Source organism: Natator depressus, chromosome 10, assembly GCF_965152275.1.
Source record: "Natator depressus isolate rNatDep1 chromosome 10, rNatDep2.hap1, whole genome shotgun sequence".
NCBI lineage: Eukaryota > Metazoa > Chordata > Testudines > Cheloniidae > Natator > Natator depressus.
In genome coordinates this window covers 2,754,721-2,781,542 of record NC_134243.1, presented here as the reverse complement: position 1 = coordinate 2,781,542, position 26,822 = coordinate 2,754,721, and the positions used below count along the sequence as shown (strand labels likewise).

At 45.6% G+C, this 26,822-nt stretch overlaps 1 protein-coding gene across 2 annotated transcripts in view; it reads left to right on the top strand.

The window, feature by feature from the left end:
• Nucleotides 1-26,822, top strand: part of PRKCB (protein kinase C beta) — a 244,103-nt gene that overhangs the window by 83,372 nt on the left and 133,909 nt on the right. For both annotated transcript variants that reach the window (XM_074964972.1, XM_074964971.1), the window contains exon 3: nucleotides 4,980-5,062. In XM_074964972.1, coding sequence (XP_074821073.1) covers nucleotides 4,980-5,062 — 83 coding nt within the window. The remainder of the gene's footprint in view (nucleotides 1-4,979; nucleotides 5,063-26,822) is intronic.

The window sequence follows — 26,822 nt, the reverse complement described above, 5'->3', positions numbered from 1 at the left end:
CAACGAGATCTTCCTCCAGAGGAGTTGTATTGGCATGCAAAGATGAGAGAGGCCTGCTCTGGCTGAGTTCTCTGTGCACCTGTGGATTCCGCTTTCCTTTAAGTTTGTGTCTCTATTTTTAAAGCCTCTCTGTAAATGCAGCTTCCGCTGCTGCCCTTTTGCTTTTCTCCACATGCGAATCAATTCTCCCAAGTCTGTGTCATTTTCCTCCTGTCCAGGGATCTCATCACTTCAGCCTAGACTCATCCATCTTGGCTTAGTAACAAAACAAAAAAAAAAAACCAAACCCCAAACAAAACAGTGGGAAACATTTAAAAGTCAAATTTATGGCCAAATTGTGTGACCCGTGTTGGAATCAGGGAAGGGAATTAGATCATCTCCTATTTAATTTTTTCTTTACGGCTCCACCCTAAGGCTGGGAGGATAAACGACTGGGAAAGAGGCAGTGAAGGCCAGGGCAGCTGCGCCCGCCCCAGTCCATTGTCACTCTTGCTGGGGCTCTCCTGGCTTGTGCTGGTGAGTGCTATGAGAATGACCAGAAGCGTTAAGTTGATGGTTTGAAGCTGAATGGGGTTGGTTGGTGGGGAGGACAGTTTGGGGCTGGCAGGGCGTTTACAGCAATGAGGAGCATGCAGCAAAGAGAACCTCCTGTTTGGGTTGGTGAGTTCAGTGTCAAAAGATCAAGAAGTTCTAATGAAGGCTGAAGTTGCCTGATGGAGACTGGACTCCTTGACCCATAGCCCAGGTTCTCTGCTGTGGTGGCTGTCTGTGGTATTTTCTCCACACCATACTGCCAGGCTGCTTCAACCCAACCAGAAGCTCCGACCTTCTGAAGGAGAATTCAGTCTCCATGGCTTCTCACATACGGGTGGTAGGTAGGTGGTCACTATTCTACTAGGAACTAGACTTTAGACCACTCAGCCATTCCGTATAAAGCACTCCATTATTAGGGAGTTGCAGCTCTTGGCCAGAATCGAGTTGGGGCAGCTTCATAAAGTTGAAAAGTTCCATGACATACTGTCAAATCTGCGTAATCCAGTCCCCACCTTAGTAGAATTGAAGACATTTAACAAATTGGCCACTAATAATTTAAAGCACAACCTACAGCTTTATCTTTTCATCGTCTCCATTCTAATCCACTCTTTTTAAGGTGCTCCATCTTTTATTGTCCATTGTTGGCAAGCACTGCTTTTGTTGTCAGCAGTCTATTGCTATCCGCTTATTGTAAGAAGTGACATTTAATACCATTCCTATACATCTTGAATATAGGCTCAATCCAAACTACTTGACTCAAATTTATAGTGTGGATTCCCTTGAGCCAGGCAAGGCATGAATTAGATTTGATGATCCTGAGCACAGTATTGGGAAGAGAGCACTGCTGCCTGCCTTCTCGATTTTCAGAGTGAAGCTTGCATTCAACAGCAGAGTTTTTCCTTTTTCCTTCATATTTGGAGAGTGGGGAGGAAAGTTGTACAGCAAAGGGCCACTCAGTCCAGGAACAACCTCACTTGTTACAGTCCAAGCAAAAATTAAAGAAGCCACAATGGAATTTACCCTTCATCGTGCAACATCCTGAGGGCACCTGCACTTGAGTGTGTCTTGGAGGCATATTTTAATTTGTACCCAGGTTCAGGGAGATCTTTGCGAATAGATTCTTAACTTCTTCCTTCCTGCTTCCCAGATCGTGCTGCCTTTGTATGCAGATGAGTAACCGAGAGCAGAGGAGAACCTGTGAAGGAGGCTCAGTGGTTCAAGAAGCCAGATACTTTGGGGCTTGGAGGAGCCAATCCAAGTTCCTTCGGGAGGAAGGAATTACTGGCAGTAATCGTGCCTCTCATAAAAACCTGTCTACCTTCACTTCTTTCATAATGAAACATTGGGAATTGGAAGAGCACACGCCCCACTACATCTAGCTACAATGAGAGGACTGTGAGGTTTAGCTGCAGGTTTCACTTGCTCTGTGTTTTGTTCCTTTAAAAAAGGATGTCCTGTACCCATGTAATCAAGCCTTCATTTTCATATATGCACACATCAGTGATTCCCATCTCTCTGTTACATACCTTCCACGCTTCTTTGTTGAACTTTTTGCACCATGTATTTTCTTTTGCTCTTGAATTTAATTTCAAAGCTGCTCAGGGGAAGGAGTTGTGCTTTAGGAGAGAAGAGGCCCATGCGGCGGGGTATGGAGTTTTAACGTGATGTGGCCAGAAAAGTCATAGTCAGAGTTGCCTTGCAACCCAGACAAGTTCTTCGCTAGCTAAAGACCATGCCAAGTTCACAGCTGCCATTCAGTTCTACTTATGCCCCCAGGTAGAGAGCTCACTGTGCCTATTGAACACCTGGTAGGTAGCGCAGAGCTGGGCGAGGATGGGAGGGAGAGAAGACTCAGGAGACCGGGTGCATTTGGCCAAGCAGCATTTCACTGGGCATCTTGTCTTGCCAAGGTTACTTTGTTTAACCCAGGAACTGCTGGTGACTGATGGTGCTGAGGGATTTAACACACACTTTCTTCAACTACTCATTCAAATCCTTCAGCACTGTGCTCTGTTGTGGGTTGGTTCTTCTGTGAAATGTCAAATAATCCCAGTCTAGAGGGTGCAAATTCAGACACGATAGTTTAAATTGTGGGTATGCACCAGTCTGCATGGGAAATGCCTGAGTAAGATATTGCCTTAGGCATGTGATTGTCTCCTTCTGCTTTCTGTAACCAGGCCCTAGAAGCGCTTGCCACTGACTCCAAGCTTAGTGACTTTGCCTTTAGCTCAAGCGGTAGAAGCCTGTGGGTTTGGTGCTGACTGTCCTCGGTTGGATCCCGGCTCACAGCTACTGGTGGATGTTCGAGATTCTCAGCCCTCTGCGCTCAGTCTGCAGTGGCCATGAGTCTATCGCCCCGCCTGCAGAGCCTGGGCTCTTTCGCTCAATCTGTAGCAGCTGCTGGTTGTAGCTGTCCAGATCCTTGGTTCAGTCCCTGGATTGTCAGCCAGGATGATGGCCATCATATCCGCACATGGTGGTGTCTTTAAGCTTGAATGCTCATTCTCCTCTGAACAGAAACAAGGTCATGTGACTTTTTAGACAAATAGGATTAGCGACGCCATTCAAATTTCAAATATTCATGACCACTCTGCCGTGTTTAAAACAAATGTGCCTTTATGAACATGAGAAAATTGCAATCTGGAAGCAGGAGGGGTCTAACTTCGCATTGTCTGCTGGTAGTTATTCACGTGGTTCTGTTAGGGACGTGCATTTGTTGATCAGAGAGAAGAGTGGTTGAATTTAAAAGCTCCCTTCTTTGTAAATGAAGGGCCCTGTCGTACAAGGCGCACCGCTAAGCTCCAGGGAATTGCTGAGCACCCACCCCTCTGCACTTTACAAGAGCACAGATGGCGTATAATCATTTAAACACGTGGGCTTTTAACAATACAGCCAAATACTTCCAAGCTTACTATTTTCAGCTCCCCCCTACCTCCCCCAATCTTGTTTGCAATACCACATTGAACTCTGGGCTTAATGCCTTGGTTTCTTTACCTTCACAGTTTACCAGTGTTTGCACCTTAGGTATGTGACTCAGAGTACCCGTAGTCTTTGTTTTTCTTCAAGAGAAGCTGGTGTGAATGTTTTGTAAGATGGGAGTAAATATCCGTTATTTTCAGTAAGCCAGTATAAAGCCTGGAACTGTGCAGAAACCCTGAGGCTTATGCTTTCACCCCTGGGTGCCTACAGTTAAATTAGTATTTAGGCATCTAAGTCAAAGTGCTTTCAGCAAACTGGCCAGGCCACTTTGATTTTGCTGCCTATAGGCAGCCCTGATCCAGCAAACCATGTAAGCACATACGTAACTCTAAGCTCAAGTAGTCCCATAGACTTCAGTGGTGTGACTTGCATGTTTAAAGTTAGGCATGTTCTTTAAGTGCTTTGCTGGATCAGGGCATGTAGATGGAATTTTAGGTATCCAGGTTTGAAAACCTTGGCCTTAGCATACTGTGACTTATTTATTCGTGATATTCCTAGAGGGAAGACCTCCACACACAGGCCCTGAATCTGTGGATGGGTTCCTCCTGTAAATTTGAAAAGCTTTAGAGAAGAGGAAGGGACAACTGCTTTCATACTGCTTTCATAGTATGGCAAAAAGAAAAGGAGTACTTGTGGCACCTTAGAGACTAACCAATTTATTTGAGCATAAGCTTTCGTGAGCTACAGCTCACTTATCCGATGAAGTGAGCTGTAGCTCACGAAAGCTTATGCTCAAATAAATTGGTTAGTCTCTAAGGTGCCACAAGTACTCCTTTTCTTTTTGCGAATACAGACTAACACGCTGTTACGCTGAAACCTGATAGTATGGCAAATTACTGAGCCTCTGGTGCTGGAGGAGAGAGTTTTCCTCTCACAAACTTATCTGCCCACCCCTTTAAAGCTCAATGTCTGTTGTGCTGTACAGCCCTCTTGTCTATCTGCTGATGCTCTTTCTTTCCTGTAGTGTACATTCACCTTGAGAGAGGTGGAGTCAGAGCATGGCAGGATGATTTATGCCTGAGGTAACTTCAGAGCATCCAACATAAAGTGATGCTAAGTTAAGTGGAAGTAGATGTGATCCACGGTTTCCATTAGTTGTTTATGATGCTCATTCAGCTTTTCATGTCAATGAAGTTGCACTGAAATGCAACATCTGTTGATACCATGCAACAGGCTGTTCTTAAATTCCACCATGGTCTTGTTGAAAAATGACCTGCCTTAAGAGTTGTGGGTGTCTTTTTGCTGAGAAATAACTGAATAACGCTGTTAATTCTGACTGCTGATAGAAAACATTTTTGAAAAACGGCTCTGATAGGAGGCTAATTAGACATGTCTTACAAAGAAATAGAAAATGAAATGTAATAATCCAGCATGTTTCCTGTGGAAAAGCCTCTAGTCCTGATGTAACTAGTTACTAGCCTTTCATTTACCTTTTGATTGACATTTTCACTACATTCTCTTTGCAGTTTGCTGCTTCGTTGTACACAAGCGGTGCCATGAATTTGTTACTTTCTCCTGCCCGGGTGCTGATAAAGGTCCTGCTTCTGATGTAAGTAAATTCAGCAGCTGATCTCCTGTTAATGGGTTTGCAATGTGAAGTCACTGGGAGAGACACTGGTGAGCCAGATTGCCAGTAAAAATTTCAACCCCTGCTTGAAATGTTAATTGTGGGGGCAGATTTTGAATGCAAATTGCCCCTCAATAAATATTCTGTTTGTGTCTTGTACGCACAACAAAGCTTTTGAGAAGAGATTCCACTGCCTCTTTTGGCTGATAATTGTTTAGCCAGCGAAACTGTTGCCCTTTCACATGAACCTCAAATTTCAGCACTATTACAGTCATGTGACCTAGTTGTATATTTTTGAGGTTTTATAATAAAGACCTTCAGATAGGTGGTAACTTGAGGCCAGTTGAGGGGAAACCACCTCAGTGTCACAGAAGAAGTGCTGAGGCTTGAGCAGAAGGTTGGGAACCTGAGCTGTCATCCCAGGTATGCGCCCAACTGCCTCTGGTACCTTGACTAAGTTACTGCCTCAGTTTCCCCATCTGTAAAATGTTCATATTTAATATACCTCCTGCACTGGCTAACCTGTTTTTCCAAGGGTTAATTAACCCTTGCCAAGCACTTCTAAGTGCTAAAATAGTTATTCGAATCATGCTGTCGAAGACTGTTCTGTTGTCCCTAGAGATACTTCTTAAATATCTACCCTAGCTGAAATAGCTGATCATTTCATCTTTTGTCACACTGATGAACTGACTGTCAGGAGATGAATTGTAGTTTTTAAAAATCTGTCTTTAGTGGGTGGCTAATCTACAGGGTTTCCTCTGAGCCCTAAAGAATCTATTGATCCTGACCCATCTTAATTATCATGCCACAATCCAGTCTGTATTAAAAGAGCTAGCCCTATCCATTACTCCAATATTTGATGAGAATTCGCCTCTATTACAATTTAGACTCTTGGTCATTAATATACAAAGTCATCCCTGATTATCTTAATGCCGTGGGTGTTTATCAGAAAAAAATACATATTTTTTCAAGAATCTCAATCACAATATTAGCTCTCAGATTTAATTAAAGTCATGCATATGTTTGTCAAACCCTCTCCTGCCCCCAGGAAAAAACATTTCAATCAATTTCACACCTCCTTTTTGCTTTGCATGGTCAGCCTTGCACCAATCACTGTAACTTTCCCAGGAAGGAATGACAGGAAGTTGACAAGGCAACAATATCAAGTATAATTACTTACTGAAAACTAATAAAACAGTTAGTGTGAAAATCTGCCACTTTTAAAGCCAGCTGTTCTGAAAAGCCATAGTGGTGGTTTAATGAATGATTTCCTTTTTTTCTTGGTGAATCCTGATGTCTACAAGGAAGACGGGCCGTGTGGGGCACAGCTGGGCCGTGTGGGGCACAGCTGGGCCGTGTGGGGCACAGCTGGGCCGTGTGGGGCACAGCTGGGCCGTGTGGGGCACAGCCGGGCCTGGTGCAGTCATGTAAGATTCCCTGCAATGATTTTGCCAATGCACTTCAGGCCAGTCTGGAAGGTCTAACTTTTTTACCATGGAAACTGATTAATTTCAGCAACTGCTACAAGAAAGGGGATTGAACTGGAGATGGAGATGTGGTTCTGGACTATTTAGAAAAGCTGGACGTGCACAAGTCCATGGGGCCGGATGCGTTGCATCCGAGAGTGCTAAAGGAGCTGGCGGATGTGATTGCAGAGACATTGGCCATTATCTTTGAAAACTCATGGCGATTGGGGAAAGTCCCGGACGACTGGAAAAAGGCTAATGAAGTGCCCATCTTTAAAAAAGGAAGGAGGAGGATCCTGGGAACTACAGGCCAGTCAGCCTCACCTCAGTCCCTGGAAAAATCATGGAGCAGATCCTCAAGGAATCAATTCTGAAGCACTTAGGGGAGAGGAAAGTGATCAGGAACAGTCAGTATGGGTTCACCAAGGGCAAGTCATGCCTGACTAATCTAATTGACTTCTGTGACGAGATAACTGGCTCTGTGGATGAAGGGAAAGCAGTGGACATATTGTTCCTTGACTTTAGCAAAGCTTTTGACACTGTCTCCCACAGTATTCTTGCCAGCAAGTTAAAGAAATATGGGCTGGATGAGTGGACTACAAGGTGGATGGAAAGCTGGCTAGATTGTCGGGCTCAATGGGTAGTGATCAATGGCTCCATGTCTAGTTGGCAGCCGGTATCAAGTGGAGTGCCCCAAGGGTTGGTCCTTGGGCCGGTTTTGTTCAATATCTTCATAAATGATCTGGAGGATGGCATGGATTGCACCCTCAGCAAGTTTGCTGATGACACGAACCTGGGAGGAGAGGTAGATACACTGGAGGGTAGGGATAGGATACAGAGGGCCCTAGACAAATTGGAGGATTGGGCCAAAACAAATCTGATGAGGTTCCACAAGGACAAGTGCAGAGTCTTGCACTTAGGACGGAAGACTCCCATGCACCGCTACAGACTAGGGACCGAGTGGCTCGGCAGCAGTTGTGCAGAAAAGGACCTAGGGGTTACAGTGGACGAGAAGCAGGATATGAGTCAACAGTGTGCCCTTGTTGCCAAGAAGGCCAATGGCATTTTGGGCTGTATAAGTAGGGGCATTGCCAGCAGATGGAGGGATGTGATCGTTCCCCTCTATTCGACATTGGTGAGGCCTCATCTGGAGTACTGTGTCCAGTTTTGGGCCCCACACTACAAGAAGGATGTGGAAAAATTGGAAAGAGTCCAGCGGAGGGCAACAAAAATGATGAGGGGACTGGAACACATGAGTTATGAGGAGAGGCTGAGGGAACTGGGATTGTTTAGTCTGCAGAAGAGAAGAATGAGGGGGGATTTGATAGCTGCTTTCAACTACCTAAAAGGGGGTTCCAAAGAGGATGGCTCTAGACTGTTCTCAGTGGTAGCAGATGACAGAACAAGGAGTAATGGTCTCAAGTTGCAGTGTGGGAGGTTTAGGTTGGATATTAGGAAAATCTTTTTCACTAGGAGGGTGGTGAAGCACTGGAATGGGTTACGTAGGGAGGTGGTGGAATCTCCTTCCTTTTGAAGTTTTTAAGGTCAGGCTTGACAAAGCCCTGGCTGGGATGATTTAATTGGGGATCGGGGTCCTGCTTTGAGCAGGGGGTTGGACTAGATGACCTCCTGAGGTCCCTTCCAACCCTGATATTCTATAATTCTATGCTACAATGCACCAGAATGCCAGTTAAAAATAGAAACAGTGGGAGCAGGAGATTAAAGTTTAACCAAATGTGGTGGCTAAATATACATGCTGTTGCCACTACAAGCTGAAGTGGGGAGTAACTAGATCGTGTGCAGAGATTTTGAAAAGGTACCTTTCTGCATCATGTCATGGGGCTCTGGCCCTTCCAGTGATGGGCTCTGTCGCTGCATCGAGCAGAGGCATGTGCACACGTCCCAGAGCACCTTGGCCCCTTTCCAAATGGAACCGTAGTGGCAAATCACATGCTGGCTCCTAGTCATGTGTCCTGCAGGAAACTCTGTATATAAAGGTCCCCTGCCTCTTAATCATGGGAGAAGACAGGAGAGACCCAGGGTCAGGAAAGGAGGTGGAATGGGGCTAGGGTGACAGATGTCCCAATTTTATAGGGACAATCCCAATATTTGGGGCTTTTTCTTATATAGGCACCTATTACCCCCGACCCCAATCCCGATTTTTTACACTTGCTATCTGGTCACCCTAAATGGGGGTGTCTACACCAGTCAGGAGCTGGCTGTGGGGAGCCTGGGCTGGGGAGGGCTGTGAAGTGCTGGAAGGAAGGGTTAAGAGCATGATGCTGTCTGGACATCGGCGGGAGGGTGGCTCTCACATTGGACCCCGCTACACTGTCTATGGATTTGCTCCCCGATATGAGGATACTACAGATGTGACTACAAAGGCAAGTGTACCTCTCAGTCCCCCCCATAGCTAGCTTTGTGCATCAGGAGAAAGGGTTGCCCGCTCCTTTTGCAGCCAACCCAGGGACCGAGGCGGTAGGACAACGGGACACAACCCTGTTGTGGAGGGAGCCCCTCTACAACTGAGTGGAGACTTCTCACGGCCCATCCAGTCCTGAAAATGCCAGTAGGGGACGTGTGAGTTCTGTGGGAGGGGTGTGACGGACAGCTGCTCTCTTGGCTGACACAGGCACCCAAACCACGGACCTTCAGAGCCAGAAGCACGAGGGGCCACGGTGTGAGCTCAGGAGCCCAGGTTCTGTAGCGGGGGGCTGTACTACATGCACACACACCTAAATTGAAGAATATTTCTTGCTACACAGGCCACTAAACCATTCGTCACTGCCAGCCTGGCCAGTGACTTAGCGGTGAAAGGCCCATCCCGTTCCTGATCCCCTCACACCTTCCCAGCCCATTGCTTACACTGATGCTAAGTAACGTGAGCCTTATTTTTAGCTACAGACTCACTCCCTTTCTGCTAATTCCTCTGCACTGGTCTAGGAGCGCGCCCTTCATCTGCTTTTTTTGCAGGGTCACCCTTTGTTTGGAAATGAGGCTTCTCAGGTTCACTTCCGAGTGACTCCTGAGCGAGTCTCTCAGTTCAGCCTGTATTTCCCTTCTGACCTGCTAACAGGGACCCTCCATCATTCTCTTTCTCCAGCTCCAGAATGGAGCAGGGGAACTAGCTGGAAGCTTTTTTCCAGGTACATCTTTCAGGCTGCATGGACAGAGGAGACTCAAGCTTCATGAGCTTGTTGCCAGCTTGGTGAGAGCTGCTTTTTCTTTGACACAGCAAATGAAAGAAAAATGCCAAGCAGCCGTGTTGTGTCACAGTCTGCTGGAAGGAGCTGGAGAGTGTTTGGGCTTTGACCGTTGGGTTTGGCAGGAACAGGGTGGCTGGTCCCCTCGCTGTGTAGATGTGATCAGACCTCATTCCCCTCTCCCACCAATCAGTGCCCGGATTTCAAGTTCTTTTTAATATTGTCACGTGAAACTAACCAACAGTCCCTGGCTGGGTTCGACTGAGTGCACTGAGTGTGTTTATTTGTTGTGCTAACTCCTCCGTGTTGTCAGCAGCACACTTCAGGGTACTGTGTAACACACACGTGTACTTGACCCCAGTCCTACAGTTTCAGAGAAGACGCTTGATGGAGTGTGTTTGGTTTTAATGATTTGGTTGGTGAATAAGAAGGGTAGCGCTGGAGAGGCGAACACAGCTTTCGCATGTTCAGCAGATCTGGTGTCCTGCCAAAGGGCTGACAGCTGCAAATGGTCTGGTTAGGTCCTTCCTGTATCTGGCACTGGGTTAGCTGGTGTCAATACCTGCCCCCGACTGAATAGTAGAGGCCCACGGCTCTAAGGGCTAAAGGAGGAACCTGGCAAAACTGATGTTTTGAGGCCTCCACACAGTGGAGGGTTAAGAGTAAATACATTAAAACATATAACTTTTTAAAAAATGTTGACATAGCAGTGCTTCGAGTGTTGCTTCCTGCAGCGCACAGCTCTGTGGGGACTGCTTTATCCCTGGGCCAGCTGGTAACTCAGCTACTCTCCTGATCACTTTCCCCCCTGTGTTTAGCAGATGCCATTCCATGTACAGTGCTCTGGTGCTTGGCAGTATGTGGATAAATACTGTCAGATCGTGTGTACGCTGAGTGCCTTAGAATGCTGGTAACCCATGCCGGCAAAGCAATCCAGTGTGGATGTGGCTATACGGGCAAAGCTGCACTCTGTACTGATTTAGTAAAACCACCCCTCCGGGTGAAACAAGCTGAACTGGTAAAAGTGCAACGGTGCTTTTATAGCTGTGTCTACGCGATGGGTTTCTGCCAGCACATGCATTCTGGTTGGAGACCACACCTTACTGCACCTCTGACTGGCAGACCTGTGCCAACAGAAGGCTGTAGAGTAGATCTGACCTTATACTAAACTTTGCAGTTGAGTTGTAGATAAACCTTCTATCCAGCATGCTAGGCTTTGTTTGGGGGAGTTTCCCAAGGTGCCTAGTGTTGCTTTCTTTCAGAACTGGAGGTTGTTTTTCTGGCCCATGTTGACTTCAGTTTTGTGGGTGTGTATTTTGAAGAAAAAGGCACATTTTTGTTTCCCCTGGAAAGTGCAGGAGTGACTTGATCACAGTCCAGACGTACCTACGTGGGGGACAAATATTTGATAATGAGCTTCAGTCTAGCAGATAAAGGTCTACAAGAGCCAATGGTTGGAAGTTGAAGTTAGACAAATTCAGAATGGAAATAAGGCATACATCTTAACTGGGAGGGTGGCGAACACTTGAAACAATTTACCAAGGAACAGGGTGGGTAGAAAAATTGCTGATGATGGAGAATTGAGGTTGGATGTTTTTCTAAAAGATCTGCTCTAGTGTAAACAGGAATTACTTTTGGGCAGTTCTCTGGCCTGTGCAATTCAGGAAGTCAGACGAGATGATAACAATGGCCTTGGAATCTAGGAATCCACAACACAACCTGTCTAATAGCCAAAGTGCCTAGGGAAAAACCTAATTTTTTGCTGTCTTGGTTGGAAGCTTTCTTCTATATGGGAGAAACTCACTAATTACTGTCAATTTGCTAATTACTGAATGTTATGAATTAGTAAGTGGAGGGAGAAGGGAAATACAATAAGCAAACCAGCACCAAACAGGCTAATGGTTTGCAAAATGTTGTTTATGTAGATAATTAGTCTATGTAGGAAGGCAGAAGAGGCCATTATGATCATCTAGTGTGAACTTCTGCATAAACCAGGCCATAGAATTTCACCCAGTGATTCCTACAACAAGGTCAGCAACTTACAGGCATATCTTTTAGCCATCCAATCTTCCTAGCGTACTGCAGATTTTATGAAAATACCAGAGTCTTAATATGTGATTTCATTGCAATACCCTGCTATTTAATATGTGGAAGTAGAGAAGGGGGGTGGGTGTGTGTGTGTGTGTGTGTGTGGGTGGGTGTCTCTCAGTGAATTATAAGGCATGTGGATCAGTTTGTGGATACAATAATACAAACCTCAATAATACAAGGGCAAAATACTTCACTTAGGAAAGGAAAATCAACACAAAATGGGGAAGAACGGATCAGGCAGTAGCACTGATGGAGGGGGGGAGGTAGAGTGAGTCATAAATTGAATATGAGCCAACAGAGTGAGGCAGTTGCAAAAAAAGCTAATATTCCGGGGTGTATTGACAGGAAGGTCATATATAAGACATAGGAGATAATTGTCCCACTCTACTCAGCACTGGTGAGGCGTCAGTAGACCACTGTGTCCAATTCTGGGTGCCGCACTTTAGGAAAGATATGGACAAATTGGGGAGAGTCCAGAGGAGAAATTAGAAGAGGTTTAGAAAACGTGACCTATGAGGAAAGGGTAAAAAGAATGGGGCACCTTCTCTGGAAGTGTTTCCTGAAGTTTAGCTAAAATCTTTTATTTTTTTTTTTTAACTTCATCCCCTTCCTTTAAAATTTTCTCCCTCCTTGGTGTTTTCACCATTCGGCTCTATTAACACAACAAATGGGGAAGGAGAGCTAGAGACAGCATGGGGAATTGCGTATGAAGTGTGTTATAAAATGATATTTGACATTTTTGCGCAGCGTGAAAGTGTCTCCTCATTGAATTCAATCTCTCTAACAATGCTTCTGTGCACACACACCTTTCAGATGCCTTTTAATTTTGGCGATAAGCAGTGGGAGGGTGAAAGTGCAGAGATACCTGCCGCCAGCTTTTCAGCTAGTCTGCCTGGCTGTTTCCGTGAGCAGCATAGTGTGCCCTTCGGCAGCCCCTTCTTGTAGCTAGCTTTGCTGCATGGTAATATGAAGGCCTTTACTACTACTTGCTAAATGCTATACAATTTCATATCCAGTGTTAAATCCCTCAGTCTTCTGGTCTCCTCCCACTGGGAGCAAACTAGGGAAATGGGAGATACAAGGCTTAACCCTGGTAGTTTTAATCTCACTCCCCAGCAGATCCAGCTGAGCATGAGCCCTGTAAACAGAGAGTTTTACATATAAATAACTTTTTTTTTTTTAATGTACCTACAGAGAAATCTTTAAAGGTGTCTTCTGAACTGTGCCCGTCTTGTGTGCAGAGGCAGCTTCTTCTGTGCACAGAACAGGACTTCACAGTCACAGAAAGGTACTTGCATTCAAAATGAGAGAGTGTGCGCGGATGTCTTTGCACCCTCACACGCAAGTTTTTTCACTTGTAGCATGTTCTGCCGATGTTGACGCTGGAGTCTCCTTTGGAAAACTTGGCCCTTTCTGCTGGTAAACAAAGGTCTGATAAGTGCTAAATGTTAATGATTGACTTGTGTGCAATCACCATTGCATTGGTGGAGTTGGATAGGAGTTGGGACAGCCATTACCTAATGGGATATACCCTACAAATGTATTACTTATATTGCTCTGTTGACTAATTCCCACAACATGGCATTCATTTTTACGCATCTGAAATTGTTTGGAGCAGTAATATAGAAAATGACCATATGCTTTTAAAAGAGTCTGGAAACAAAGGCAAAATATTTGCCTCAAAATAACCTCGGAGGAAAACATTGCAATCTGTGGCTTTTGTTGTTGGGTTTTGATTTTGAAACAAAAAAAACAGTTTGAGCTTTCAGCCCCACACTGCAAGCCAACATGCAGCTGCACAAATAAATGGCCACAGGGGGTGAGGAGTGTGCTGGCGAACAGATGTACGTTGCACCTCTGAAGTTTGCTGTTGGTTTTTCTTTGCCACTTTGGAAACCAGTAAACTGGAACTGCTGACACACAACAGCTGAGTGTTTTTATCTGTGGAAGACACACAGAGGTTGTAGAGCCTTTCCGCTGGGAGGCAGAAATAATCGAAGGTAGCCAGGAGGAACAGCCTCAACAGAGATGAAATTGAAGGATTTGGAAAAGGGCGAACCACTTAACCTTATTCTTCTTTTGTAAGATATTTCCGATGAAGTTTGGCAGTGGGAGAGCAGTGAAAGCTTTGGGCCGGATCCAGCCACCTGCACTCATCTTGGGCTTGCTTGTGAGCTGACCTATCTACCTAGGTGCAAGGGGGGAGGGGAGAGGCGGTCAGATGCACCTTGCCCCTTTGTGTGGGCTACCCACAGTTCAGGTCAGTTTGCATGTGTGTGAGAGGGAGGAGGGATAAAGCAATCAGTGGAGAGCTACTAGTGCCCTCCTGGCCAGGGCTCTGGGCATGGGCTGGGCCTTGACTGCCTCTCCCCAACCCAAACCCCCCACGTGCCAGCCAGCACTGCTGAGCCAGTGTGGAGGGGCAAGGAAGCGGTATCAAGAAAAAGGTTCCTGCAGCTTCTGTCTCCACCAGCCCTGCCCTTGGTCCGCCCTGGAGCAAGGGGGAAGGAGCAACCCGGTCAATTGAATGACAGCGCGGTCTGCTCTGGGCCAGCACAATGGCAGATCTCTCTTTACAGAGCGGCACCTTACTGTAGAAGTAGCCCTTTTGGTTTCATTTTGGGAAGAGTGATGGAGGACTAGAGAGGAACCAGAGGGTTTGGGTGGAGGGGAGGCAGATATGGTATTGGTCTGCTTACAGATGGAAGGGAGAGATCTAGACACTATGCATGTAGAGAATCTAATCCTTCCCTGGTGTAGGGGCAGACAGAAGAATCTGAGCATCTAGAGGGTAATGAACAATAAAGGAAAAAAAGGGTTTTGATTTTTTTTTTTTTAGAGCCACTCCAGGTTCTCCTGCAGTTCTCCCCTGTCTCTAACTTGTCTCTCTGTCCTTCCCCTGCCTTGACTATGTTAGCATCTACTCCAGCCTCTGTTTCACTTCCTCAGGAAGCTCTTCCAGCAATACTTAGTTTGCAGCCGCTCTTGTCAATCAGGCTAGGCAGTCACTTTGGCTAGGTGAGGAGGGGACTAGATGGTTCCTGAAAGAGCTTTCCTTATGCCTTGCTGTGGAACGCGGCCGAGTGGTGGATTGCAGGCTCACTGTGGGCTGCCTTTCCCTAGGAAGGAGTTGTCTAAATTAAAACTAAATTGCTATGTTTTTAGAGCAACTGCTTGATGCCAGGGTGAGTGTGAAAAATGTTGCCCAGGTCTTGTATTGCCTGCCAGTCGCCCAGGCTGGAACCTCCTCTCAGAATTACCGCCGCAGCTAGTTAAGCGGGCAGGTAGTCATGGAAAGGCCAACCCAGTGGGCATTAATTAATATTTAATATGTTATTTCTGCAAATAAAGAGCAGATGACAGTTGCTTGGGCTCTTCAAAAGGAAGCAACACTTCTCCTTTTGTCGTTGAATTTTGCACTTGGCCCAGCCTTCTAGCCAGGGCTGGCTCTAGACACCAGGGAAGCAAGCCGCTGAAGGGGCAGCGCTGCGGCCGCTCCTGGGATGGCCCTCCGGCAGCAGCCCTGGCGGCAAGTCGGCGGCAGCGCCTCTCCGTTGTTTCCCGCGGCGGCCGTTTGGCAGCAGCTTGCTCTGATGTTCCTGTTCTCTCTGGCGGCGGCGTATTCGGCAGGTTTTTTTGCTGCTTGGGGTGGCAAAAAATGTAGAGCCGGCCCTGCTTCTAGCAGGCTTTTATGTTTTGTGGGTGCATCCTGACAGCCGTCACTTTGTGACAGCTGGGGAGTGCGCACGGGGTGAACTTTCTGATCCGCGTGCTGTGGAGAATCAAGCTTCTTACAGCAGTTTCATTTTTAAGGAGCTTTAAGACACGAGGCTGAGAAATATTCCCACAGATGGAAATATCCCAGCCAGATCAGGAATCAGTTGAGGGCACCGGGTTCATTTTGAACCAGTGAAAAGCTAAAGATTTCCTCTTCTCTAAAGATGTTGCTAATATGCCTGTCATCATTCTGGAGCAACCTATGATTATGTCAGACAATAAGGTTTGGGTTGTAGAGACTCAGTTGTGCATTTTTATGGTAATGCAGCTATCTGGTAACGGGAAGATTTAATTGGCTTTTACTGTCTGTGAGAGGAGGGGCAGTCACTTAACTGACTAGGAATGTCAAATGTTGGATTTGCTTTAACCTGGCAACTGACATGAAAAACTCTAGGGATTATTCTTCATAACAACAGGCCACATGTCTTTTGCTGAGATATAAGAAAGATTCATGGTGCTGCACCACACCAGCTTGATTTCAGATAACAAGGTTATCACTGAGATCACTAAACTAAAACAAATGTTCCGGCTAACAGTGATTTGCAGGCCAGCTCAGCGAATGGTATTTAGCCCAGTTTGAACATTGACCGCTGGGTGAGATGTCCAGGCATTTGTGTGGTGCTCCTCACCTTGGCCTTGGAAATAGGAAGGAAGGAAGGAAGTAGCTGTCTTTGGGGGTCTCTGCTGCTCTGTGTGGAACTGAAAATCAAGCATAGACTAGAAAGATGAGCCTGTGGAATATTGCGGCCATTGATCTGTACAAATGTAGATGGCTGTTGGAATCCACTGCAGCTTTTCCAGATGTTTAAATGAACACAGAACGTGAACAAAACAGATTTTTCAAAAGTGACATGAAAACTCTGAATCCCATCCCTGAATTTTAAACCTCAGCCGTGAAGCAATAAATCTTCATCTTAAATATCTCACTCTGAAGAGAGCTTAAGGAAAGTGCAACATAACAATAACTCCTCCACCAGAGAAAGGGTTACCTTTGGCCGACATTTTAGAGAAATTATAGCTCCTGGTGCCTGCAGTTGTAGTGTGTAACAATATCCGAAGTTAGGGCCACTTCAACTGAAGCTGTAAATTAAAGCCTTGAAAGTTAGATAGAAATTCTGACTCTTCACCCCCAGGGAATCTTGAATCTAGCTCATTTGGAAATTAGCGTGTGCCTTGCTTTCATCAGTGGGAATGAGACTGCACACTATTTCTAGCCCAGAGCTAAGTAATCTTCTAGAATAAGTCTGCCTTTGCCCCTTGGTCGCTCTGTTTTTTCGAGTAGCTTGAGATCAGCGAGTTATCTCAAGTGCCTATACACAAATGCAAGAAGCCTGGGAAACAAACAGAGAACTGGAAGTCCTGGCACAGTCAAGGAATTATGATGTGATTGGAATAACAGAGACTTGTTGGGATAATTCACATGACTGGAGTACTGTCATGGATGGATATAAACAGTTCAGGAAGGACAGGCAGGGCAGAAAAGGTGGGGGGAGTTGCACTGTATGTAAGGGAGCAGTATGACTGCTCAGAGCTCCGGTATGAAACTGCAGAAAAACCTGAGTCTCTGGATTAAGTTTAGAAGTGTGAGCAACAAGGGAGATGTCGTGGTGGGAGTCTGCTATAGACCACCAGACCAGGGGGATGAGGTGGACGAGGCTTTCTTCCAGCAACTCACAGAAGTTACTAGATCGCAGGCCCTGGTTCTCATGGGACACTTCAATCACCCTGATATCTCCTGGGAGAGCAATACAGCGGTGCACAGACAATCCAGGAAGTTTTTGGAGAGTGTAGGGGACAATTTCCTGGTGCAAGTGCTGGAAGAATCAACTAGGGGCAGAGTTCTTCTTGACCTGCTGCTCACAAACCGGGAAGAATTAGTAGGGGAAGCAAAAGTGGTTGGGAACCTGGGAGGCAGTGACCATGAGATGGTCGAGTTCAGGATCCTGACACAAGGAAGAAAGGAGAGCAGCAGAATATGGACCCTGGACTTCAGAAAAGCAGACTTTGACTCCCTCAGGGAACTGATGGGCAGGATCCCCTGGAGAATAACATGACGGGGAAAGGAGTCCAGGAGAGCTGGCTGTATTTTAAAGAATCCTTATTGAGGTTACAGGGACAAACCATCCCGATGTGTAGAAAGAATAGTAAATATGGCAGGCGACCAGCTTGGCTTAACAGTGAAATCCTTGCTGATCTTAAACACAAAAAAGAAGCTTATAAGAAGTGGAAGATTGGACAAATGACCGGGGAGGAATATAAAAATATTGTTCAGGCATGCAGGAGTGAAATCAGGAAGGCCAAATCACACTTGGAGTTGCAGCTAGCAAGAGATGTTAAGAGTAACCAGAAGGGTTTCTTCAGGTATGTTATCAACAAGAAGAAAGTCAAGGAAAGTGTGGGCCCCTTACTGAATGAGGGAGGCAACCTAGTGACAGAGGATGTGGAAAAAGCTAATGTACTCAATGCTTTTTTTGCCTCTGTCTTCACGAACAAAGGCAGCTCCCAGACTGCTGCACTGGGCAGCACAGCATGGGAAGGAGATGACCAGCCCTCTGTGGAGAAAGAAGTGGTTCGGGACTATTTAGAAAAGCTGGACAAGCACAAGTCCATGGGGCCAGATGCGCTGCATCCGAGAGTGCTAAAAGAATTGGTGGATGTGATTGCAGAGCCATTGGCCATTATCTTTGAAAACTCATGGCGATCAGGGGAAGTCCCGGACGACTGGAAAAAGGCTAATGTAGTGCCCACCTTTAAAAAAGGGAAGACGGAAGATCCGGGGAACTACAGGCCAGTCAGCCTCACCTCAGTCCCTGGAAAAATCATGGAGCAGGTCCTCAAGGAATCAATTCTGAAGCACTTAGAGGAGAGGAAAGTGATCAGGAACAGTCAGCATGGATTCACCAAGGGCAAGTCATGCCTGACTAATCTAATTGACTTCTATGATAACTGGCTCTGTGGATGAGGGGAAAGCAGTGGACGTGTTATTCCTTGACTTTAGCAAAGCTTTTGACGCTGTCTACCACAGTATTCTTGCCAGCAAGTTAAAGAAGTATGGGCTGGATGAATGGACGATAAGGTGGATAGAAAGCTGGCTAGATTGTCGGGCTCAACGGGTAGTGATCAATGGCTCCATGTCTAGTTGGCAGCTGGTATCAAGCTGCCCCAAGGGTCAGTCCTTGGGCCGGTTTTGTTCAATATCTTCATTAATGATCTGGAGGATGGCATGGATTGCACCCTCAGCAAGTTTGCTGATGACACTAACCTGGGAGGAGAGGTAGATACACTGGAGGGTAGGGATAGGGTACAGAGGGCCCTAGACAAATTGGAGGATTGGGCCAAAACAAATCTGATGAGGTTCCACAAGGACAAGTGCAGAGTCTTGCACTTAGGACGGAAGACTCCCATGCACCGCTACAGACTAGGGACCGAGTGGCTCGGCAGCAGTTGTGCAGAAAAGGACCTAGGGGTTACAGTGGACGAGAAGCAGGATATGAGTCAACAGTGTGTCCTTGTTGCCAAGAAGGCCAATGGCATTTTGGGCTGTATAAGTAGGGGCATTGCCAGCAGATGGAGGGATGTGATCGTTCCCCTCTAGTCAACATTGGTGAGGCCTCATCTGGAGTACTGTGTCCAGTTTTGGGCCCCACACTACAAGAAGGATGTGAAAAAATCGGGAAAACGTCCAGCGGAGGGCAACAAAAATGTTTAGGGGGCTGGAACACATGAGTTATGAGGAGAGGCTGAGGGAACTGGGATTGTTTAGTTTGCGGAAGAGAAGAATGAGGGGGGATTTGATAGCTGCTTTCAACTACCAGAAAGGGGGTTCCAAAGAGGATGGCTCTCTGTTCTCAGTGGTGGCTGATGACAGAACTAGGAGTAATGGTCTCAAGTTGCCGTGTGGGAGGTTTAGGTTGGATATTAGGAAAATCTTTTTCACTAGGAGGGTGGTGAAACACTGGAATGGGTTACGTAGGGAGGTGGTGGAATCTCCTCCTTTGAAGTTTTTAAGGTCAGGCTTGACAAAGCCCTGGCTGGGATGATTTAGTTGGGGATTGGTCCTGCTTGAGCAGGGGGTTGGACTAGATGACCTCCTGAGGTCCCTTCCAACCCTGATATTCTATGATCCAGGGAACCCTGGCTCCAATCTGCAAAGCACTTAAGTTTAATGTTAAAGATAAGCGCACACCTGTATATCCATTTAAGTCAGTGGAGCTACTCAAGCACATGCTTAACTTTTAAGCGGATGAGTAAAGACTTAAAGGGAACTACTTGAGCTTAATTTTAAGCACACGCTTAAGTGCTTTGCAGGATTTGGGGCCTGTGTTTGTATGCTGCACGTAACCATAGGGAGAAGCTGAACGTTCTTTGCAGAGAATAAAAAGAACTGGGGGAGAGAAAAATGTCTAGAAGTCTCTTTTCTTGTTGTTTTGTTAATGTCTGTGCTTACAGTGCCGTCTGCTCTCTTTGGTCTATTTACGTTTGAACCTCCTTGGAAAAAAGTGTGTTTAACTTTGCAGGGCATACTGAATATGAATTTTCTGCATCAATGTCCAGGAGAAAAGGGATCATTATATAGAGATGGCAATGCCTTTAAATAACTATTAGGCACTTCACAGAATAGGGAATGAAGCTGTGGTTGCAGTCTCTGGAACTGGAAACATCAGGGCTTCTGCTACATTTATTATGGTGCATGCACCACTCTAAAGTAAGTGCAAGTCTTTTAAAAATGTCTCTGTGCTGTTGTGTCATTGTGTGTGTCCACAGGTTGTGGGATCCAGTCATATGAGCAGGATACAAGCAAAACTAGAGTCCGTTATTAAAACAGTGGCTGAAGACAGCTTTTTTTTTACAATCCATTGGAATATCTAGTTCAGTCCAAATTTGTGCACCACAGAAAGGACAGAAATCTGTGGTGCTGGTGATCCTGGAGTCAGAGAGTGTGCTCAGCTGGTGTTCAGGTTTGCTATGGTCATAAATGGAAAAACTGTAATTTGGTATTTTTGGCAACAGCCTGTAACCTAAATGACACATAGAAGCTACATTAAAGCATGAAGGTTGCAAAGTCAAGCACTCAAAACTTAGGAAATGTCAGAATTGTGGTTGTCCATGTAGAAGGCTGTACAGAGGAAGCTCGGTAGGGGCTGGGAGCATGTTCAGTGCAGTTGGTATGTGGAGAGTTTCATAGGTGAGGGACATGCTTGCTGCAGATGGAATGTGAGAAGAGTGGAAGAAGAACAACCAGCAAAGAAAGCATGGGAGGAAGAAGACAGCAAGAAAGGATGTGGAAGACTGAGGATACAAGGGAAAGACTATCAAGAGAAGTTTGAAGAACAAAGGACTGGAACTCCAAGACCTACAAACCCGTGTGTGCCATAGACCGGAAGGAACAACGAAGAATTGTAGGCACCTCTGACAACATGTAAATGGGAGAAGGAGCTGAGAAGTGAAGTAACGAGCTAAACAACCTGAAGATGTATTTGACAGTGGTTTTCATGATGGCCTGCTGAATAGGTAGCCACTGTTATACATGGTCTCATGAAATCCTAGAGAACAGGGAAGCTTTCTCTGGTGGTGGTTCTTCTCCTCTTCTTATCACATGTCCAGCCCACCTCAACTGGGCGCCCTCCAGCCTGTCACTAAGAGTCCCAGGTTTATCTTTCTCCGATGTTTTCCACACACACTCTGTTTACCTGCTGCTTGCCTGCCATTCTCCTCAGTATGTTGTTTTCTACTACCTGAATTCTCCTTTCTTCCATCTCCTTAGGAGCCACTGTTTGGAAGCCATGGAGCAGGCAGGGGCAGATACATGCAGCATATCCTTTTCCTTCCCATTTTTTACCTAATTGCCTGTCCCACAGTACTCCTGCCACCTTTTTCACTGCCACCCATAAACATTGGGTTCTTCTCTTCAGTTCTCCTGATCTCTCTTTGTGTAGCTCAAAGTTTTTTTTATAAATTATTTATAGATGACATTTCACCCCAATTAAGAGCCATCATATTTTTGCTACTACGGAGGCACAGGGGTTGCTGGGAAAGGAATTGGTATGGTAAAATATGGACTGCCCTTGTAATGCAGAAGCTTTCCTACCAGATATATACTCAAGAGAAATGCCAGAAAGAGGATAGGGATTTAGATGTTTGGTTGTCCTTCTTGGCGTACTCAGAGAAGGAAGGCTCCCCAGCCAGCGAGCCTGAACCTTTAGCCAGGTTCTTTGAATATTAATCTGTTCCTGAATAAATAACTTACAAGGTAGAGTGTTAACATTTTACTAAAACTTTGCCTCAATTAAGAAAAAAGCTTTAAAATAATGTTGGGTGCCTTTCAATCACACTAAATTCAATTACAACAAAACCGTCTCAAACTCAGATTGGGGTCTTGTGAGCATTTTCCAAATGAGGTTCTGAGGTTTACACTGATTAAACAGTAAAAGAAGCTATTTTGCTTTTGTGCTCTTCAGATGTGGAGGATTTTATTCCATGCTGGGCACAGCACGAAACTGTACCTGTCGTATTCACCTTGGATATTGGCTGCCTGAGTACTGTGTGTGTGTTTGAGATCCATCATGTCAATAAAATATATTGACTTGCTGGAGGCTCCATGAAGTGGGCTCAGGGACAAGTCTATGACCATATGTTTAATATCTCAGCACTAAAATATTCTAGTGTTTTGTTTTCTTTTTAAAAGGGCTAGTAACATTATGTTTGCTGCTCTCACATTGTTCACTCTGCATGTGTGTTCTCCGCCTTCCCCCACCCTGTGTCTGTCTTGTATGTTTTGATTGTCAGTTCTCTGGGGCAGCAGCTATTTGCTGCTTTTTTGTACAGTACCTATTCTTGGTTGGTTAATGAGTAGTAAGTGATGGAACACTATTTTTGATTGGTGTGCCTATAAATGAAACAAATGTCAAAACACCTCTAAAATGTCACTTGTTGAAGCAGGCTTCCAAAGAGTTAGAACATTGCTAGAAATGATGCAACACTGAATGAACACACTAACCACTGCAGTCTTGCCCAGAACACGGTCTGTCTTCTTTCTACATAGCATAGCTTACCTTAAAGGGAATCTTCAATGATGAGAGTAATAGTAAAATGTATCTGTGACGGGTTGAGTCACAGATTCCCCTTTGGGACTGCCACCTGATGTGCCTAGACTACCTCTGAGCCTGTTTTCCCTGCCAGCTTGGGACTTCAGTACCTTGCCTGGTTTGAGCCAGACACGCTTGCCTGCTGCAAACACAGATCCAAGTCTGAACCACGTCCCCCACAAGCTGCAGGCTTAACTGAAAACAGCTTAAGTAAGTGCTCCTGTCTCCAGCACTCAGATACCCAGCTCCCAATGGGGTCCAAACCCCAAATAAATCAGTTTTACCCTGTGTAAAGCTTATACTGGGTAAAGTCAAATTGTTCGCCCTCTATAACACTGAGAGAGATGCACAGCTGTTTCTCCCCCCCCCCCCCAGATATTAATACTTACTCTGGGTTAATTAATAAGTAAAAAGTGATTTTACTAAATATAAAAAGTAGGATTTAAGTGGTTCCAAGTAATAACAGACAGAACAAAGTGAATTACCAAGCAAGATAAAATAAAACATGCAAGTCTAAGCCTAATACAGTAAGAAAACTGAATAAAAAAAAAATCTCACCTCAGATGTTTCGACAGGCTTTTTCACAGACTGGATGCCCCCCTAGTCTGGGCCCAATCCTTTCCCCTGTTACAGTCCTTGTTCCAGCTCAGGTGGTAGCTAGGGGATTTCTCATGACTGCAGCCCCCTTTGTTCTGTTCCATCTCCTTTTATATCTTTGGCACAAGACGGGAATCCTTTGTTCCTCTCTGGGTTCCCACCCCTCCTTCTAAATGGAAAAGCACCAGGTTAAAGATGGATTCCAGTTCAGGTGATATGATCACATGTCACTGTAAGACTTCACTACCTACTTGCCAGCACACAGGTATACAGGAAGACTTACAAGTAAACAGAGCCATTTACAACCAATTGTCCTGATTAATGGGAGCCATCAAGATTTCGAGCCACCATTAATGTCCCACACTTTGCATAATTACAATAGGACCTCAGAGTTACATTTCATATTTCTAGTTTCAGGTACAAGAATGATACATTTATACAAATAGGATGACCACACTCAGCAGATTATAAGCTTTGTAATGATACCTTACAAGAGACTTTTTGCATGAAGCATATTCCAGTTACATTATAGTCACGCTCATTAGCATATTTTCATAACGTCCTATGGAGTGCACCGTCACAGTATCTATCTTAAAGCCAAAGTCCAGATCCTTGCCACTTCGCTTTCCCTTAACTTTCCTTGCTCCATTTGCTGGTTCTTGGAGATATTTCTCAGTAAAGGTGTATTTCTAAATCCTGTCTGATGCCGCCTCTTGCGGGCTTGCGTTAGTCAAAGAGTCTAGCATTAGGTGTGAGCTGCTATTGTGTCTGAGCACAATAGCAGCATCTCAGGCTGGGTTTCACCAGTATCCGAATTAAGCATAAGGATGCAGATACTTCGGGCTTTTTCAAGTTGGCATTTATCTACCTGGTGCACATTCCTAGATTGCAGAGCCAGAGGGGACTGTTGTGATCATGTAGTGTGACCTCCTGGATAAAACAGGCCAGAGAACCTGCACCCCAAAATTTCTAGAGAATATCTTTTAGAAAAACATGTGATCTTGATTTAAAAATAGTCAGTGATGGAAAATCCACTGTGACCCTGGGTAAATTGTTCCAGTGGTGAATTACTCTCTGTTAAAATCTATGCCTTATGTGCAGCCTGAATTAATTTAGCTTAAACTTCCAGCTACTGGATCCTGTTAGATCGTTCTCTGGTAGATTAAAGAGCCCATTATTAAATACTTGTTCCCCATGTAGGTATTTACAGAGTGTGGTCAAGTTGCCCCTGAAACTTTTCTCTAGTAAGCTAAATAGATTGAGCTCCTTGAGTTGATCACCGTAAAACAGGATTTCTAATCCTTTAATCAGTCTTGTCACTTTTCTCTGAACCCTTTCCAAATTATCAACATCCTTCTTGAACAGAACTGGACACCGTATTCCAGCAGTGGCCACACCAGTGCCAAATACAGAGGCAAAATAAACTCTTTGCTCCTACTCGAGGTTCCTCTGTTATGTATCCCAGGATCACATTAGCTTTTTTGGCCACAGCATCACATTGGAAGCTCATGTTCAGCTGATTATTCACCATGACCCCCAAATCTTTTTCTGAGTAATTCACTGCAGCACTCACCCTGTTGTGGCTGGGAAAATGAAAATACTTGATATTCTGGAGCAAACCCCCCCCCCCCCCCCAACACACTCACTCTACTTGTTGCATCTGAGCCCTTACCTAGGGAATGAACGACATTGACAAGCAGATTAAATTGTTGTTTAAAATGCTGTACCAGAGCTACTAGTTCAGCAAAATTCTTTTTTTGATTTGCTTAAGGTGCATCAGGGGAAAATAAGTGGGTTAATTCTCTTGGAATGTTCTCCTGCGCATGCCCCATTTGAATTTCTTAACTGACTTCCCCTTTTCCGTCATGTTGTAGCTGCTTATGCTTGGCTGAACCTCTTCTCTCTCCTCCCTAGCCTCCCCGAGACTTGCATCCTTCTCCCACTCTCCTCTTGCATGTTGCTCATTACGTGTTCCTGTGCCAAACTGTCTCTGTCTGTCTCTCTCTCTCTCTCCTCAAATCCTTTCTTAAGACGTGTTTTTTTTCTGAAGCTGTTCAATATTAAACCACCAGTGAAGAGTGTGTGAGCCTTTGTTTTCCTGTATATCAAGCATGTACGTCTGCATTCACACATTTCATTGCTAGATTGTCGTATGGTATGTGTGTGTGTGAGATTCTTATATGAACTGATCTGCACTGTGATGACCTGTTGATTTTTTCCCCCCAATCTCTGGTCACTGGTGTAAAGGTTGCCCTTTATTATTTACTGTAGGCTCCTTGGGGGGCAGGAATTGTTTTCCTCTGTGTAGTGTACAGTTCTGAGCACAGTGACTGAGAAGAAATATCAGAATCCGTTAAGATGAAAGCAGAACTCAGTTGAGCAAGTAGTCAACAATGTTGGTGTATTTTGTGTCCTAAATTCTTATTGCATGTGGTTTTAAATGGCTGGTCACACTGCTTTCAGACTCTGTATCAAACTCTGCCTTCAGTTTTGGATCTAGTGAAAAATCTTAACCCTAGGAACACGTCTCAGAAATCTGAGGTAGTTTGTAGTTCAGTACAGTTGGGATAAGAACATAAATGCCAGAATGGGAGCATATGTAACCCAAGAGACTGACCAGCGCTGGGGGGCTTTAGAAGAAGCTGTCTCTAACAGCACAGGGACGTGTGTGTACGGTGTCATGTTGCTTAGAGCAACCACAGGTCTCAGCGATAATGGTAATGGTGCCATATTGAAGCCGTGAGGTTTTGTCTCTTTCCTGGTGTATGTTATATGGGGTTTGGTAAAATAAGTGGAACATGTCCTCACCTTTAGGGTCCCAGTAAACCAGATATCTGTTACAGTTCTCATCTAGCCCCCAGCTGTGTGGTGTCCCCATGTGGTGCTACACATGATGCCCTTTCAAACTGGTTCTGCTGGGACCACATCTTTCATAAAGGCTCTCTGGAAGTTGGTTCCAGATCTCTGTGTCAGAGAGACGCTTTGTTTATCATGAGTCCTTTCTTTAGAAGAAGGTCCTTGTTTTAAGCGCAAGTGATGCTAACTCTCCGTTTATGCTAGGAAAGCTTTTAGACATGAATTTTTGCTTCCCTCCCAGCCCCTAACTTCAATGGCTTTTTTGGTTCGGAGGAAGGTAGAGGCCTGCAGTATAGTTACTCTAGGGCAGGGGTGGGCAAACTTTTTGGCCCGAGGGCCACATCGGGGTTCCAAAACTGTGTGGAGGGCCGGGCAGGGAAGGCTGTGCCTCCCCAAACAGCCTGGTCCCCCCCATCCACCTGCTCCCATTTCCTGCCCCCTGGCTGCCCCTCTCAGAACCCCTGACCCATCCAACACTCCCTGCTCCTTGTCCCTGACTGCCCGCTGGGACCCCACCCCCTATCCAAGCCCCCCTGTCCCCTGACTGCCCCAACCTCTATCCACACCCCCGCCCCCTGACAGGACCCCCGGGACTCCCACACCTATCCAACCCACCCTGTTCCACGTCCCCTGACCCCCTCCTGCCCCCAGAACCTCCACCCCATCC